This window comes from Diorhabda carinulata, chromosome 5 (assembly GCF_026250575.1).
Source record: "Diorhabda carinulata isolate Delta chromosome 5, icDioCari1.1, whole genome shotgun sequence".
In the NCBI taxonomy this organism is placed as follows: Eukaryota; Metazoa; Arthropoda; class Insecta; order Coleoptera; family Chrysomelidae; genus Diorhabda; species Diorhabda carinulata.
The window spans coordinates 17,151,648-17,171,281 of NC_079464.1; the positions used below are offsets into that span (position 1 = coordinate 17,151,648).

At 31.1% G+C, this 19,634-nt stretch overlaps 1 protein-coding gene across 1 annotated transcript in view; it reads left to right on the forward strand.

The window, feature by feature from the left end:
• The first annotated feature begins 2,010 nt into the window (after positions 1-2,010).
• The window catches only part of LOC130893918 (scavenger receptor class B member 1-like), a 32,096-nt gene continuing 14,472 nt past the window's right edge, over positions 2,011-19,634 (forward strand). The window contains exons 1-3 of the mRNA XM_057800371.1: positions 2,011-2,307; positions 14,127-14,218; positions 15,184-15,347. Coding sequence (XP_057656354.1) covers positions 2,100-2,307; positions 14,127-14,218; positions 15,184-15,347 — 464 coding nt within the window. The 5' untranslated portion in view covers positions 2,011-2,099. The remainder of the gene's footprint in view (positions 2,308-14,126; positions 14,219-15,183; positions 15,348-19,634) is intronic.

The following is a 19,634-nucleotide window of genomic DNA, read 5'->3' on the forward strand; positions in this document are numbered from 1 at the left end:
TGATATTGGCAGAAGAAGCGTAAAAGATATTGTAGAGCACATCTTCTTTGCTTGAGAAGAGGATACAGGAAATTGACAGCTCACTGACACCAGAAGATTCCTACCCTATCTGGTATGGTGACAAAGACAATTACTCAAACACAGAAAGATCTAGTATGTAGACCAAGATAAGTCCAAGCAGTATGATGAAGTAAAACCATTCGGTTGTTCTGTTATACTATCTTTTGAAATAAGAGTGGCTTTAGTGGGTACATCCCACATAATCTCGCAGTTCCAGCAAACTTTTAAAGATTTTTTTCTAAAAATATTTAATTTACAATTGGCCTAAAAGTACTAACATTTTTAGAAAAAAAATATTATTCCAAGTATGAAAATAATTTCAAATTGTGGACTCATATTGTAAGTAAGTGCAGCAATAGCCTCAACATCGGTAGTAAGAAGTAGACGATCAGAAAATATGTTACTAAAAATAAGATATCGCACGTATAAGATACTACCACCGGATCAACTGAAATTTTACGTACACAATAGAAAAATTTTGAGATGAGCAAGCTGCAGAACTTATGCGTTAAAGACACAGAATTTGAATCTTTTCAATGCAAGTGAAGAATTCATCACAGTTTTATTTAATCGGAAATTGTTGTTTTATGTATTTATATCGTAATTTACGTATGAGTATCGAGCCATCATCAAGTACCTGTATTTAAAAGGGTTGAGAGGTACGCAGATTTACGAAGATATGCTTAATACCCTTGGTGATCAATGTCCTTCGTATGCGACCGTGAAAAAGTGAACAGGAAGTTTCAAAACAGGTAAACTTTCCATTGAAGATGATGACCGATCGGGAAGGCCAGTTTCTGTATCAGTCCCCGAAAATATCGATGCAGTTCATGACATGATTTTATCAGATTGTCGAATTGGGCTAAAACGGATATCTGAAGCACTGAATACTTCATACGAATGCGTTTATCATCTAGTTCCAGTCAATTTGGACATAAGAAAAATAGCTGCAAAATGGACCCAAAATGTAATGTTGACTAAAAGCATGCAAGGGTAGAAGCATCACGTTCGATCTGTGCTCGATTTGAAAATGATGTAGACTTCTTAAACCGAATTGTTGTCACAATACATATTGTAATGTAATTGTAATTAATACATAATGTAATGTAAAATGTAAACTAGATTCAAGGCTTGGATCACTAGTGCGGGAAAGTGACACTTTCAAAACTAAAATGCGTGCGGGAAAGTGGGTTAAAACGCACGGTCGTAGAAAAAATACTTTTCATTTGACGTATTTGTTATTTGTACATAATATTTTACTACTTCATACAATCCCTAGAGAGCGGTGGTACACACAAAATAGTAGGCGAGCGGAACACCCTTATTTTATTGGTGGCACTTTTTATCCAACCTTGGTACAGTATGTAACCAAAAATAGCTTAGTCTTCCGAGGGTTCATTTTCTTTCAACTTTAAAAATAATGTTTAATTAATACTCTAAATTCTCTTTCCATCAAATTCACTCTACAATGAAAATAATTATTTAATTATCACACATAATAACTGTATATAAAATTGACCGTACAGTATAGCGAAATTGTGACCTCTGAAAAGTCAACCTTCTTTCACAAACCTTGTTAAAAGCAGTTATTAGAATTAAAATATTTCAAATGGAAGTAAAAAAGCCGGCAGTTATTTCTTATCACCTGTCATTTTGAACTCAACGAACTAAACTTTGATAAATATGTTGAAAACATATAAAAAATAAAAAAAATCATTGGCATCAACATCGTACGATATGTTAAATGTTGTTACGTCTATTGAAGACGTGAAAAATTATGATAACGTCCGATTCAGTAAGAAGCTGAGTTATATATATATATATATATATATATATATATATATATATATATATATATATATATATATATATATATATATATTCTTTCATAAGAGTCATAAAAGATAAGAACATTTTAACGCTTATAAAACTGCCCACAATCATTTATTTCACCCATTATCAGTGTTTATCGAGCTAAAGTAACTAAGTAACTTGGGTCGCGCCAAACTTTGAAAAGTAAATATAAATTTGTATCACTGATGATGTATCCCAATGATGAAACTTTGCGCGTTGATAGTGAAAATGGATTGTTTGGTGGTAAACATTCATATTTAGAAAGAAATTGTAATCAAATTTTCATGAGAGGTCCAGCGTTAACAAAAGAAATCTTAGAGAAAGTTCAAGAGGAAATTGTACCAAAAAAAACTTATATTTTTGGTCATGAGTACAATACAAAGCGGATACTATGTAAGTTATATTTTTGAAATTTTTGTTACCAAAACTATTGAAGTGTGGTATTGCATATTCCAGTAGATATGGGTTATCAGAAGTTTTTATCGTTAGTAATATCACACCAGAAATTAATTGAGAATAACTTGACGGAATTAAACATGATAAAGTGTTTCAGTATCACTTTCCGCACTTGTTAGGAAAATAAATATATAATAATAATTAAGAGGATCTTGAACAACTGGATCAACTGTTATTGGTGGGAGGAAATCCGTCGGTATATTGTTATTTATTTGTTTGTGTCTCCACTTGCTGTTCGGTTTTGATGTTAGATGATCGAAATTCTCTCCATTCAATGCAGCTAGCTCTTGCTAGCCCTCTTCAATAGCCAGCTCCTTCGACTCTTCGGTCTCAAACTCAAACTGTCTTCATGTTCATCGAAGGGGTCAGGTGGGGTGTACTCTCTTTGGTTCTGTGTTATCACATCAGCACCCAATCGAACATGTCTCGGGATATTTAATAAATACGCCTGTAAAAAAATTATACGATGCTAAATTTATTATATGAATGTATTACATATTTATCAAATAATACGCTTTTTGAAAATAAGTATAACTTTAAGAAGGTATTCAATAAATGTCTATGAATGTTTGGAAAAAAAAAATCCTTCTATTAATTACGTGTTATGTTATGTTACAAAGACGAAGAACATCGTATTTTTATTCAGTGTTTTGTATAATAAATTGCGAATATACGTTATGTCTACAAACGCGGACCTTAGGTTTTGTTTGGATATTTTTTCCAAACATTCACAGACATTTATTGAATACCTACCTAAAGTTATATTTATTTTCACAAAGCGTATTATTTGATAAACGTGGAATACATTCATATAATAAATTTTGCATCGTATTTTTTTTATAGGCGTATTTATGATTAAAAATCATGTTCTCCCGAAGTTTTTGCATCAAGTCAAGGAATATAATAATAATCATTGAAAGCTTGGTTCATTTCTCTAATTATTTCTGTAGCTATTAAATACTTTTATATACAGAAATAGAGTGTTGAATGGATAAATACATTATTTCACAATTTCCAAGTTGTACTTCTGATCACCAATCAATTTTTGGCTTTTTCCAAAAGAAGAAATTACTTATTATAGCTGGAGCAAATTTACGTGTATAAGGATAGGTATTTGACCAGTTTTAAGGGCACAAATCCGATTTTTCTGCTGATTCTTGCATTTTCAACTCACTTATTCCATTCAAGAATTTGTATTGTAATTGAAAATAAAAACAAGTTTCAAGATGAGCAGTTTGATTTAAAATAGAGATAAGAATCACGTGGATGCTATAATAAATGGAGAAGGATTATTTGATAGATCCGTAGATTCCAACCATAAAACCACTATGCTATCAATCTAGAACGTTGATTAGAAAAATTAATAAAATCATGAGACGCAATAGAACTGTAAAAAATACGTAAATCGCCACATTTGATTTGAATTTCCTTGATAGTGTAAGTTTTTCTTTTAGCCCATCCCAGGTTAAGCGGAAAATAACGTTTTGAAATGTCGAGATGTCGTGCTTTTATATGAATGTTTACATCAACAAGTCTCAATCATTTGTTTTATTAATATCTCAAGTTTAAAGGACAGAAACATTGTTCGATGTGGAATTTTTGTATTTTGTATTAAGTAAGATTTAAATTTGTAACAATGGTTGATCAGATGAAAATATTACGATTATATTCCATTTAACTAAGCGTTTCCTATTGATTTGTCCATAATATAATATAAGTTCATGAAGCCGTCAGTGCCGCGTAGATAAAATTAACAGTTAATTGACTTTGTTATTTTTCGTTCACTGTAAACTGAAAAAAAAAAAAGGTTTTCTTCAACCCTTATCACAGTTTATTTTTTTTAAAAGATAGTAAATTGATATAAAATATTGTTTATAACAAATTTAAGCATTATTTGATGTACACACTCTGTATGATCACATTATCTCCATTGTATTTTTTTTGGTGTTCCTGAATTGATTAATATTTGTTATTGAAATGTTCACTACTACTATTATTGAAATCCATGAGTGGATTTGGTTTAGCATAACTTTGATATTCTTCTTTTTACAATAAAATTTTTTATCTTGTTTCAATTAATTAATTTGAAATGGTTGTATTTTCCAAATCATCTTTCTCACATCACTCAAAAAAATTTTCGTTTTTTTGCTCGTATCAAGTCTAGCCTAGAAATAAATACATTTAACTTAGTAAACAAACAAACGATGATGTCATATACAGTGTGTACATTTTTATATAGTGAGCTTAACAATTTTATAAAATATACTAAATTATACTCTACTTAAGTTGGAACCATATGGAAAACTTTTTTATTAGTGGTTTTATGGAAAAAAGTTATTCTTGATAAAAAGTTTTGTATAGTCCAAAAGCTGGAATGCACCCATTAAAAAATTTTAATTTTGTGCAAGAGTAAAGTATCTTTATTTTTTAAAATACAAAAAATTTCTTAGAATAAAATTGTTTTGAATCAAAAGTTATATTCAAATATGCAATTAATGCCATTTATTATGAAAATTCAGGTTTTGTGATTATTTACTGATCATTCCGTATTAATTATTCTGGTGGGATACAATTACTACAATTATTGTAGAAATTGAAAAACCCATACGAAGAATATTTATTAAACAGAAACAAACATAATTAAATTTTGATTCAATGCCCTACAGCTTCGATATATCCATCTTCTCATTGTAAACATTCAATTGTTCTTTTATCAAACTCTTGTATCACTTTCCGTATCATATTTGGAGTAATTTTTTGGCAGAAATAATCCTCTCCGCATGGTCTACATGGTCTACATCATCAAATGGTCCCCGCCAATAAACCTGCTGTTTTAAGTAACCCCATAAAAAAGTCAAGGGGTGTCAAATCAGCAGACCTAGGAGGCCAAAAAATATCTGAATACCTATGAATCACCTTCCCATTAAACATATTTTCAAGGAGTACTCTAACGTTAAATGTATTATGGATGGAAGCACTGTCTTGTTGGAATCAAATTGTCATAAATTCTTGTAACGGAAGGTCGTGCAAAAAATCACTTTTTTGATTTTCTAATAAAAAAAAGGTCGAGCTAATTTATTTTTGTTCACACCACACCATACGTTCGTTTTAAAAGAATATTGGTTCCGAGTTTTTATTACAAAGTTTGGATTACTGTTAGACCACCAGCGACAATTTCGGGATGAGACGGTTCCGTTTGAAGAAAATGTTGCCTGATCTTCATTCTTCTTAAATCTATTTTCTAAATTTTTGTAACTGTTGAATGCCTAATGCTTCTATGTAGATGTATATCCTTAAAAATATTTGCGGCCACTCTATATAATTGTCTCCAGCAATTAACACAAATTTTATTTTTTCTTCATGATTTAGTAAATTTGCCATTTTTATTATAATGTTATAAACAATAACTCACTCGTGACATTCACTGTCACATTGTGTTAAATTTTATCCCGCCAGAATAATTAAGACGGAATGATTAGTGAATAATCACAAAACCTGCATTTTCATATTAAATGGCTGTAACTGCATATTTGAAAATAACTTTAAATTCAAACCAACTTTACTTCATAACATATTTCTGAATTTTAAAAAATATATAATAAATAAATTTTATCAAGAATTACTTTTTTTCATAAAACCACAAATAAAAAAGTTTTCCCTATGGTTCCAACTTAAGTAGACACACTGTATATTTTCTAAAATTGTTAAGCTCATTATATAAAAATATTCTCCTATAGTCAAAAACCGTGTTAAGTGACTTCTTGGACAACTAGCTTGGAAATAGTTGTTACAAAATTTTGACGTTCAAAATGTCTGGAAAAATAATTAAACAGAACAATTTAGAATATATTTGAGATCTTGAAAAGCCGGCTACGCACTTGAATTAAAAAAGCAATAAGTGATCTCATTCAATATTTTTAGGGCACAAACCAAGTACTTAGTTCTTTATGCGGTCTACTGTATCCGTAAGTTCTAAGATGAAATAATTTTTTTTCCAGTGTCGTTGTAACTTGTGTTTAGATGTATATCTGCAGGAATTTTCCTTCAATTGTTACCATTTACATTATAACTTGTTGCAGAACGACGTGTAAGTTTAATAATATAACCTTCTGGAGATCATTTCAAACGACAATTCAAGATGAACTATTACGAGAATTTTTTGTTTTGGCGCCACAATTATATGAATCGAGAATAATTAATAATAATGATAGCACATGTTTAATGTCAGCACGTAGTTTTTTGTATCGGTATTTAAACAAGGAATAATCTTGAATAATGTGGATATCCCAAGAATTTACAAACTAGTGATTAGAGGATAATTTATATATTAAATAAATCAGGTACTATTAGAATCATTATTCAAAAAAGCATTGATCAAATTAAAAATTTACTTGGGTTGATAATGTTACCAAAAAATTTTATTCAACGAGTTTTCCAAAGAGTAACAACTCCAGCACTAATTCAATCTAAATTGCGGAATATTCCTGAATGTATTTTTTAATTTGTTTATCCGGATATTAGGAGCTACATAGTCGAATTGTAAGCATAAAATCATTACACTAAGACAGAAATATGTACGTAAAATAAAAGGGGATTATGACTGTAATATATTTGACCAAACTTAGTTTGAAATCCATATTGTTGTTTGGAAGGGTTAAACTGTCAACACAAATAAGCTGTGTTCAAGACGAAAGCTCGCTTATGGGAAGGTTGAAATGGTTTTCTACTACTTTATCGCGTTGCCATTATAGCTCTTCCAATATGAATTGCAGAAGACAGTTATGCAAGGAACAATCAATATTTCATAAATACGCAAGGCACTCATACCAAATTAAGAAATGAAAAATAATGTTTACTCCCCGTATAAAATTCTAAACATCTAACAAACCGTCAGTCCATGTGGAATAATCATATCCAATCTCAACCAATGAAAACATCGATTCGTAAACATAAATGCGTTTCTATTGGCCAAATATGTCGGAAGGCGTATGTACACAATTTCTTCGAAATATTCCTATCAGACAATCTGCAATAAGCAGTGGCGGTATTTATAATCATAACTGATATTTGCCAATAATATGACAAAGCAGCTGATTAACCTGAAGATATGATAGCGTATTTGTTAAGAAAATGGTTTGCTGACGGGCAATGGGTGGTATGATTCTATTGACTATTAAATAAAATATCCAACAATGTTACGAAATTCAGAAATTGATAATTACCTCCTCACTACAAATAATTGTAACAATTCTACTAAGTTATTGAATTAATTTTAACCAGTTCTCATTATGCATCTTTAAAACCTGTTTTTCTTTTTACGCATTTGTTGCGAGTATCTTATTTCACAAAACCAATAATAAACTTCAAAAACTTATGAAAATGTCCGACACAATCATCTTATATTTCTTTGTTTTGGCTAGAACGACAATTTTTCTGATTTTCTATATAAATTTCAACAAAAAAAAACCATTTCATCATTCATACGCTATTGGGCAGAGTTTGCAAACAAAAAATTAAAAACCTATCTCTTCACATTGGCTGGCTACTTCAAGAATGGGCTTTGGGTCAATTGGCGATTTTGCTGATTTCAGTCTGGCACGTTTAACCAACACCGGTCACCCAAACGAGTTAGATCTTGCAACCGTAACTCACCAGGACTTTTTTCATTTCAACACAAGCCTAAAGCGCACCAGTTCAGCCGTTTTGGCATTTATAGTAGCTATGTTGTCTTAGCAGATCGAAATATGTGATTCTATGGTGTAAGCTAAGTATTGTCCACATCGTAATTAAATCCAAATAAATAGTTAACATATAGTAACTGTGAAACTATCTATTTACTAACACTACACCCACTCAACCTCATAGCGAGTTTTGGCAGTCGATAAATTGCTTATAGAAAAATGCTTCACATATGATAAATGTGTGAATATAGGTGTTTAAATTTCTGTTTATATGGGTAGTAGTAAGCAATGAGTTCAATATAAATATCACAAACTATTCCAGAAATTCTTTTTTTAGTGATTACTAAAGAAATTGTTTTGTATTTATAAAAATTCCTCGAATAATGATAATCTTGATTAAGATTTCAGACAAAGTTTAGTATGTATTCCTCGGCTAACAATTTACATTGTAGTTAACAATGCATTCGTTATTTTGGTTTAGAACAATATAAATTAAAATTCATCCTATAGTTTTCGAGTCAAAAAATAATGTACGAGGTCTGGCTATTAATAACGAGACTCGTTTCGAAAAAAGTTTCAATTAAAAAAATTATTCTACATTCGAATGCTCCCCTTCAATATACACCCCTCCCCACGCCACACACCTTTCCATACGTTATTTCTATTGATCGAAGCAGTGCTGAAAATCTTCTTTGGTGAGGGCCCTTTCGAAGCAGATCTTTTTATACTCTTTTCAACCTTTCAAGGAAATCTGACTCAAGAGCTTTTGGTCGGGAGTCACTCACTCAAAAATACGCGCACGAGATAGAAAATTGACTCCATAGGCCTCTTGCAACAATTTATAGCACTCAGTCGGAGTTTTTTTTTAATTTAACAAGAAATTTGAGATTGATAAGTTCGTTTCAAACCGCTACTGCACAAATACTATAATAGTGACGGAAACGTGTTTTGGGACGTTCATAGACAAGATATTTAGATACCCAAAACACTATTTGTTTTTCACCCCACCCGTCTAGGACGCCCTCTAGGCGCGCAGTCTCCTATATTTAATAGCCAGACCTCGTAATGTAATGAGATATTAATTTAACGATTGTTGACGTAGAAATAATATTCAACACTTATTACTATTACTATTACCGATCTATTAATATAGATTTTTTCGAAGACTGTACACCATAAACTAGTAATTTCACAATGTTATAGTTTTATATACATACAGAGAGTTAATTATATGTATGGAACCTTAATTATCTCGGAAACGGCTTGTACGATTTTCATAAATTTTTGTGTACAAGGGTCTTGTGATACGGCCGGTATTATGGTGGTATTTATATTGTTATCAGATCTTTCGTTTTTTCTTTGAAATTCTTAAGAAAATACTCATTATTATTCATCTAAAGTTCTCTATACCCAAATGCCATAATTTCGGAGCTATAGCTACATTTGCGTTATCTCCATCGAAATTAAAATAGTACATTTAAGTGGCTATGACTGCTACAATAACAAATTTGACGTATCAATAAATTATTATTGTTGAAGTTTATTAAAAGTCACAAAGGATCGTTTATCTGAAAAAGAATTGATGTTCTAATGATGTTAAGATATGGTAATAGCCGTAGAAGTCAACAAGAAACGTTTAATATCTTTGATAATTTATATTCTAACCGAAATCTCATAACAATATCACTACTGTCAGTGAATTAGTAAAAAAGTTTAATTAAACTGGATGAGTAAATGATTTATCGAAATCAGGATGCAGAAAAACTGCATCAACTGAAAAAAAATATTTGGACGAGCGTGTCATGTTAGAAGACGGTCCACACTTGAGTACTAGACAAATATTCAGGGAACTTAATATTTCGCAAATATCCGTAATGGAAATTTTACGTGATAATAAATTCATAACAAAATATATAGGATGATCTATTTGAAATAACAAAGTTCACTATTTTTCCCAAAAAAAAGAAAGATCTGTCAACTATGTAGATACCACCATAATGCCGACCGTATCACAAGACCCTTCAGCACAAAAATTTATGGAAATCGTACAAGCCGTTTCCGAGATAATTGAGACGTTTCATACATAAAACTCATTCTGTATAATGAATCATATGATCTAGATTTCTGCCACGCTGTATGTCTGTCACTTAAATGGCGAGGTAAGAAAATTAATTGCGAAAATTTTTATTCGTTAATACTACAACTGTTGGTTGAGAGTAGTCTGTTTATTATGTATACTTGAAATTCCATTGCTGGTTATAATTACCACTTATAATATCATTAACAACTTTGTTATATGTATAATGTATTATTTGACAGTATACAAAATATGGATCTACTACTAACTATTAGAAAGTATTTTTTTGATAAGGTGATATCAGATAAACGAGATTATCGCTATTTCACAACGCATGAAAAAAGTGGTGTGATTTGTTATGTCAAAAGTTTATCAACCCAGACTGAATTTTGCCTAAATATAACCAAGTCGTTCCATTCTTATCTAAGAATAAATATGGACGTCACAATACAAGTAACCTTTTATCAATATGTGTTGTAACAATGAAATAATAAAATTGGATAAATTAATAATTTCTAATGCTTACAGAATTTGCTTCACTTGTATCAGGAACATATACTGGAAGCAATAAATATGAAATTTATTGGGTTTTCAAATTGAAAGTTTTTCCATTCATTTCATTGTCATCAACAGGGAGTTTCATTTGGGATCAGGTAGATTACTTATAAGTTAATTAGGATCCTAACCTAGAACGAGACTTCTAATATACAACAATAGTTATTTATGTATAGTGACTTAATATTTGACATATTTGATGCGAGCAGAATATGTTATGAGTGTCGCGTTCAGTTGCACAGTTGAATAAAATGATTGTTTTTTAAAAATCGGCATGCAAATCTTGTTGTCATTTATTTATATTAATGGTAACAGAAAAGTTTAAATTATTCGTAATGTTAAAAAGTTGTAAGCTGATTGACGTGTAATTGATTACTGTCGAACATGAAACGGATGAGTTCCTTCAGCGCCTAGGCACTAAAAAGCGATTTTACTGACAATTTCTATCGACCAATCGCCATTAATGTTTCACTTACTGCCGATTTCGAAAAAATATACTTCAATTGAATTTAAATTGGAATTATTCCAGTTTTCTAACTGAATATCTAAAGTTAAAAGAAAAAACGTCCAACCTACAATTTCATTATATATATTTATGTACAAAGTGCTCAATTTTCCTGTCATGTAAGCTGCAACATATAATTTTATTTTCTATTATTAACGCCATTGGAAAATTTCATCATAATAATGGAACTGAATTTATATTAACATGAAGTTTAACAGCAAAAGAATTCTACTGAAATATTCTGTCATGTCGGGGCTAATTTGATTTGAATCCGGGTGGAAACTAGATGAGCCCGACTATAGTACTAGTTTTCTCCTGAAGATTCCTAGAAAAAAAGAAAATATCAGTTTAATGCCCCCAAAATATGCTTAGGACTACTCTGTATAATTTTAGTTTAAATGTCCGTTCTTAATTCAGTGTTAATTTTTTTTCGAGGTTCGAACTCAGTCTAAACTTGCTCTAGACAGAAAGGTTATCAGCGTTACTATTTGTCAACATATTTACGATCTAGTAAATAACTATTTTCGTCTGCCTTTTCTACTAGATAGGGATTTTGAAAAGAGAATTATTATATCAGTATTTGATACTACAAATTATTAGCTATGGATTTTACGAAAACTCTGTTACGGCTATTTATTTTCTTAATAATTATTCTCAAGTGTTGTTTTCCAGGAAAAAAGAGCCAATTCTAGCTACACCATTGTAAATAATACTTACTATTCAAACTATAATTTAGTTTGTATACTGGTTTTGCCCGAATATATTTGAGAGCGGAAGAGAGAGAGAGAGAGAGAAATCCTTTATTATCAAAAAATTGTTACAATTTGTAGACAACAGCATGTAAAAGCTTGAAAATAAACATAAAAATAACTAAATAAATATACAAATACAATAGAATTTCAATACACAGAAAAAAACCTCTATGACTAACAACATTATAGGTAAAAATAGTATATAAGTCAAAGCAAAATTAAGCCAGTGTACAGCATGCTAGGAATTAAATATTATTAGAATAGAAGTCGTTCACATAGTAGAAGGCACTTTACAGTGAATATACCCTCAAATTATTGTGGAATGCAGGAAAAGATGATATCTATTTGATTTCAATTGGTAACTGATTGTGCAGTTTTTTTGCATTGTAAAATATTGAGCCAAAAATAATTCTGAACGTGGAGTAGGTATGTAAAGGTCGTGCTCCGCATTCATAAGTGGATAGACGTGCAACGATCTTTTTTGAAACTGGAGAAGTGTGTTTACGAATTAGGCAAACGGATTCAAAGATGAATAAGAAAGAAAGAGACAGAATTTTTAATATTTCGAAGAAGTCTCTGCAGTGAGCCTTGCTGTTTAGTCCAAGTAAATATCTAACAGCTCTCTTTTCTAGTTTGAAGACTCGCTCAAATTGAGTCGCACCACACGTACCCCAGAAGGAAAGGGCATATTGGAGATGTGACTCAATAAGGACTTAATAAACTGTTAAGGAGGTGGATAAGTTCAGTTCTTTGGAAATTTATTTCAGCGTAAAACAGGAGGGACTTAATTTTTTAGATAAAGCGGCAATATGTAACTTCCATTTCAAGGAATAATTGTCCACAACAAGCCTTAAAAATTTTACAAATTCAGCGACGTCAATAGCGATGTTATTTAACAAAAAAGGCGGCAATGTATTTTACATGATGAAACTTTAGTTTTAGAAACGTTTCAAAAAGACATATTTTACCACTGATGTCTAGATAGGCGATGTCGTTTATAAACAGAAGAAATAAAGTAGAACCTAGTACTGAGCCTTGGGGCACTCCACATTCTATTGGCTTGCAAGAAGACATCGTTGTATCAACCCTTACAAGCTGACTTCTGTTGATGAGGTATGACTTAAGCCATGCGAAAGGTGTTCCCCTGAAACCGTAGTACTGCAATTTGTAACACAATCAAAAGCATTAGAATAATCACAAAAAGTTATTGCAGTGGACTGATGGCTGTATAGTCTAGAGTAATTTTTGAAGAAGAAATTATCTATAATAAATGAGATGCAAAATACTGAATTCTGACAACTCATTTTTTTTTCTTGGAATGAAATAAAAAATCGATGTCGAGACTTAACGTTGATACAATTTTACAAATTTACAATTATACTGTAAAGTTTGACAGTAGAATTTACTACGATCTCACCATTTAATAACATCTTTCTACTAGGGTTTCCAAAATTTAACTTCTTTTTCACTTACTGATAAAAAATGGAGAAGTAATTAGGTGAGTAGGCTATATATGTGATTTTCGTTCCCAATTTGCGTGCAATGAAGTCTACTATAAGCGTCCAGAAACAGACCTGATACAGTACAAAACAAGTAAAACATGGTTTCATGAAACTTGCACCACATATAGAGGACTGTATGATTATTTTGTTCGAGAAGGGGTTAACTGAGTACTCTTAGGTTATCTTCGTACTCCTGGATAACACATTACATACTCTTGAGGGTTAGTGAGATCAAGAAGGACGCATTTTGAAAATTTTCCATAATAGGAAATCGTTAAGTTTTAATTTGTTTTTGTATTCTTATATATTTCCCACTTGAATTAATATTTGTTTTCGAAAATTGATTGAGTATAACTAATTCATAACCCAGAAAAAGTTATGTGCATACTCTTAGGCGACCTAACCCTATTATACAGTTGTCTTCGCAGCAAATCAACTCATATGAAAAAACCTCAGAACCGGGACTTCGAGCCTGGTTATTATATTAATACATAAGAAGTTTAATGAACTTTCGGATAATCGTTAATAATATATTTTAACAACTAGTTACAACATTATTTTGAATACAAAATTTGAAACCATTAAACACAAAGTGTTCTATGTACAATGACGATAAATAGAAAGAAATTCATTGAAACATATTTCAAACTTTCACTTAAGTTATAAATATTTTTTTAATTACAGTTATTTCTGGATTGGCTGTACTTTTTCTCATAAGTCTAACTGGAGCTGTTCTCACATGGTTTACAAATGCTTTTGACGATCTAGTATTATCGGTAAGAACATGTCACAACTATTCAATATTTTTTAAATTCAGACGTTGTCATTCTAATGGATTTGAAGTTGAATTACGAAGAACGGCACGTCGAGCGACTTTTTTGTCAATATTGACACCTATCAGGTATTCAAACACAAAGAGAATTATTCCATTCGATTGATTCCAGTCTGCTTAAATTTTTTTAACTGTTTCTAGACAATGTTTTAATCGAATTGTATCTTGTTGCCAAAGTAACATTTCGATTTTCCTTTTTTTTAAGGAAGGGGTATCTCCACTGCACATTCATTTCTTTCACTCGTTATTGGTCACTAATTATATATTCAATACAAATAATAAATAAAGAACTTTATAAACATTGTAAGAAAAGATCCCAAGTAGGCAAAACTTGCACTATAGTATGAATGAAATTATATCCAGATATTACAATTTTCATCAAAAACATTCTAAATTTGTGGTACCTCCGCTTATGAATTTTAGTATTTATTTATTCGAGTTATGTCATTTGTAGGCTAATATTTATTATCAATACAGTATTTTCTTGTTTTAAACCTAAAGGAATGCATATATTTTTTGTATTTTGAAAACATTTCAGTTAATAATTTTTTGATATATTTTAGACTTATAAAAAATTAGAATCGTAGGCTTTAGAGTTCCATTCTCACTCAAAAAAAATATTGTTGAATTATTATTAAAAACTTAAGTGAGCATTCCTGCACTTCCATTCACTGTTATATTTTAACAAACAGTGCTGTTAACTAATATTAAAAATAGCAATTCGAATATTCTTTTTTGTCAAACAGTGCACCAAACTTTCAACAAAACAACAGATAATCAAACATATCTGCAGACAATATAAGAATTGCTTCAATAAAAGTTCATTATATCTGTAATATTTTCCGAGATATTACATTCAAACGCCTAAAAAACTATTAAATAATCTCTGACAAAAATCGTATTTTTCAGCAAGTAGTTCTCAAGAACAATAGTAAAGCTTTTGATATGTGGAAGAAACCCCCAGTTAGACTTAGATATAATGTCTACTTATTTAATTATACAAACGTTGACGATTATAGAGATGGTATTGTCGAAAAACTACATCTAGAGGAAATTGGACCATATGTTTATGAGTAAGTTCTACACTGCCTATTAGTTATCAAATTACATTAGTATAATAAACAAAGTTCTTTTGATACGTTGGGTCCCATTTAAAATTGATAAAGTTTCCCCAGGGCCCAGGATTGTTTTTACACTCCATATGGGGTGTAGTTCCAAGGCAAAATAATGAAAAGATTTATTTCGAATAAAAATTTTGCAAAAAATTATATTTCTTTGTGTGTATGATACAAATTGGGAGTTAGCTGGAAAGCTGCAACGAAACCAAACCCATTTATTGGGAACATTGCGAAAAAATAGGACTATCCATAGATATTGTACAAAAGAAGCTGAAGAAATTAAATTACTAGCAAAGAAAACGATGAAGAAATAACGATACTAAAATGGAAGGATGACGATGCTTTCTACAAAGTTTGCTGAAGAGACAATAAGCATTGACAGACGATTTGGAATGGTTGTAAACCTTAAGCCATGGCCAAATGGAAAGTTACAATACTTCTTTCAGAATTACTTTGAAGGGGCACACAAATTGTAATTGAGCTGTTATTTGGTACAGAAATGGTAAATGTCCATATTCTTTAGAAAAACGAAATAGAATATAACAATTACTGATTCTCAAATCAGTGTAACAAAGAAGTTACTGACGAAAGAAACTACGGCTTTTGTTGATTAAGAGATACCAAAACCAAAAAAATCCATTGCCTAGAGAAGAAAGAAGGTCCAAGTCATAAGGTTAGAAGAGGTTATGTAGGGTACAGTAAAAAAGTCGTGAAAAAAAACAAAAGGACCAGGTGTGAGATAAAGTTTCAAGGACCCTGGACGGTTCAACCAAATTGTAAAACACATTTAAATATGGTCCTTGGGCCGCGAAGGAGGTTCGAAATAAAATACATCGTGAGGTCGATAGGATCGCTTTGGGCAGTGGGGAAAGTGCAGTTGCGGGCCTATTAACCCTACCAAAGCTCAACGTGTGAATGTTGGTTTAATCAATCAAATAATGTGCAACTATGAAAACACACACACACATATCTACGAGGTCTCAATCAGCACCGTTAATAAAACGTTAATGGCGATTGGTCGATAGAAATTGGCAATAAAATCGCACTGAAATAACGGAAATGTCATCTGTTTTATCTTCCACAGCAGCCGATTACACGTCAATCATCTTACAACCTTTTAACATTACGAATAAATCAAACTATTCTGTTTAAGTACAAGAGAGGCAATAGTCGCAACACAGGTCCTTGTACAGAACTGCTATGACCAAAGAAAAAATGTTTGTTTATGCTTCATAGACTACGAAAAAGCTTTCGATAAAGTTCAACATCACAAACTTATGCAGCTCCTTAAAAAATTGGATTTGGACGAAAAGGACATTCGTTGTCAAGTCAAAGTAAATCATGGTCTAACTGAGCAAGTTCGGATTCGCAGAGGAGTACGTCAAGGCTGTATATTGTCGCCGCTCCTGTTTAATATATATTCTGAAGCCATCTTTCGAGAGTCACTTGAAGATAGAGACATTGGGATCAAAGTCAATGGAGACTGGGTCAACAATATACGTTATGCCGATGACACAGTGCTGATTACAGATAATATAGATGACCTACAACTAATTAATATAGTAAGCGGACATAGCCAAAACAAGGGATCCAACATCAACATCAAAAAAACTAAATTCATGATTATCACTAGGGAAGCGAATACGTTTAGAAAATCTAGCGTAACATATAATGGAAAACCTATAGAACGGGTAGAAGAATTTAAATATCTAGGAACATGGCTCTATGAAGAATGGTTGTCGAACAGTGAAATAAAATGCCGAATTGAATAAGCTCGAAGTACATTCATAAAATTTAAAAATGTATTTACATGTACCGACTTTAATCTTGATCTTAGACTGAGACTTGTGCGGTGCTACGTTTGGTCAGTGCTTTTTTACGGGATGGAGAGTTGGACCCTTAAGATAAAAAACATCAACAAATTAGAGGCATTCGAAATGTGGGTATATCGTAGAATCCTGAAGATACCATGGACTGCCAAAGTGAGGAATGAGGATATTCTCAGGCGTTTCATTAAAGACCTCGAACTCTTTAACATCGTGAAGAAACGAAAGATTGCATATCTTGGCCATATATTGCAAGGGCATAAATATCAATTCCTCCAGCTGATAGTCGAGGGCAAAATTGAAGGTAAGAGAGGATTGGGACGGAAGAGGATGTCATGGTTGCGGAACGTGAGGCAGTGGACGGGTATACAAGATATTCAGACATTGATCCATACCGCTAAAGATAGAGAAGACATGAAAAATGTGGTCGCAAACATCCATTAATGGATAAGCATTAAAAGAATAAGATTCTGTTTAAGAAGTATTGAGACATACCGAGGCTCAAGTAGAAATATGATGTATTTGAAGAAATTTGGTACGGCGTAGTTAAATATGTCTTAAATACTCCTTGCTCAAAAGGATAAAGCAAATGCATTGATTTTATCAATTAATGACATTTGACAATCATATGATGATCACCACAGTTGTCTGATTGGTTTCTACTAAATTCGGTCATTATTATATTTATTTATATATTCGATAATATTATTTAAGAGAATTGAGAACATAAATTTCCCTAAAACGATTCCCACAAAAAAAAATAATTGCTCCAAATTTTAAGGAGTTTTATTTTGACAAACTTGAAGGTATTAATATTATTGGCAAATTTTGAGTATAACAAAAGAAAAAAAATACGTGAATATCATCGTTTACCTACTTTAACTGCGGGAGTCAGTATTAGAATTTGATAGTTATGTAGGATAAAATTGTGTTGGACAGGTAATATAGGAAGAAAATGATTGTTTTATTTCACCTTGTTGGTTGGCGTTTTCTTTAATATCAATAGATATTTATATAATAAATTATGAAGTGAACGCCGCAGAATTTTTTGTTACTTTTCACTTTTTTTATAACAGTTATTTCTACAAACAAAAATTAAGAAAACTCTGTTGAAACGACTTGTTTTGAAATTTGATTTTTTTTGTGATCCTGTTGGGTAGAAGGGTGATGTTATAGTAAAATGTCTCCCACTTCTAATCAATCTAAATTGTATGCAATGGAAATTCATTTTTTTATATTCATAAGTGGAAAATATTCGCCGTTGATATTTATTTCTCTAGACAATTTCCTAAAGCCTCAATTCTATGTCAAGATTTTTTTATTTCCACTTTCCATTTGGCTTGAATTATTCAGTGTTTTATATGCTTTGTGACTTATTTTGATTTCATTTTCACTCAAGTATTATCCCCCGTATATAGTAACGATAGATGTCCTAAAATTTGGGTTATTTTCTACAATATTTTGAGAAATTAGGAATGTTGAAATATTTGTAAATATACAGAAAAGCAAGAAACAATCTATAAGAAAATGTTTGGGTTGTGGATAAACCAAAAATATAACAATTTACTTCACATTAGTCGAATCGTCAAACATATATACAGTGGACAATTTTTTTTAAATAAATGTTATTTAGACTTAGGTCTGTTTTAATAAAAATACGATACCAATGTCGAAATAATTTTCATAACCAAATTGAAGTAGATCTTGTTATCAATTAAGAGAAAAAGTGGAAACTTGTTGGGTGATGATTAATTATGAAAACTATAAATAAACAACGATTAGATTGCATAATTCGGCGGTATACTGAACTATAAACATTTCCTACTAATCCTGTTAAGCTAGTCGGGTCTCTAAGGTCTAGAAACCAATTTCTATGAAGAACCAACTATATTTTTATATATTAAGTTCTAATAACTATTATTGATTATATGTACGAGTAATATCTAGCAGGTTACATTTTCAATATTTGTTGCGATTACTGTGATTACTTTCACAAAATAATTTACAAAAAATACTTTTGAAAAATTACCAATTCTGTGCTTATAATTGTTGGATATCTATAATATTGATTACACAATTGATTATTCATGTTATTCAAATGCCAGAAATGAATATAGAGCTGAAACTCACATAATGCCATGTGGAAATTGATGATCTTCAGCTTTCATTTCCACATTTTTTAAGAAATTCTTCGCCATTTTCTAGAAAAACACGAAAACAAAAAATTTTACAGTTTTTTCTAGTTGTCACAACTTTCTCGGAAAACCAAAAGATACTTGTAAGTGTAATTTGGAGCCTTCGGGGTGATTTATAGATTTCCGAGCCAGGTTATTTGAGAAAAATTGAAATCAAAATTTGATAGGTTATTCTAGTTATTTCAATTGTTCCTAGTTGTATTAAAATTTACAAAATAGAA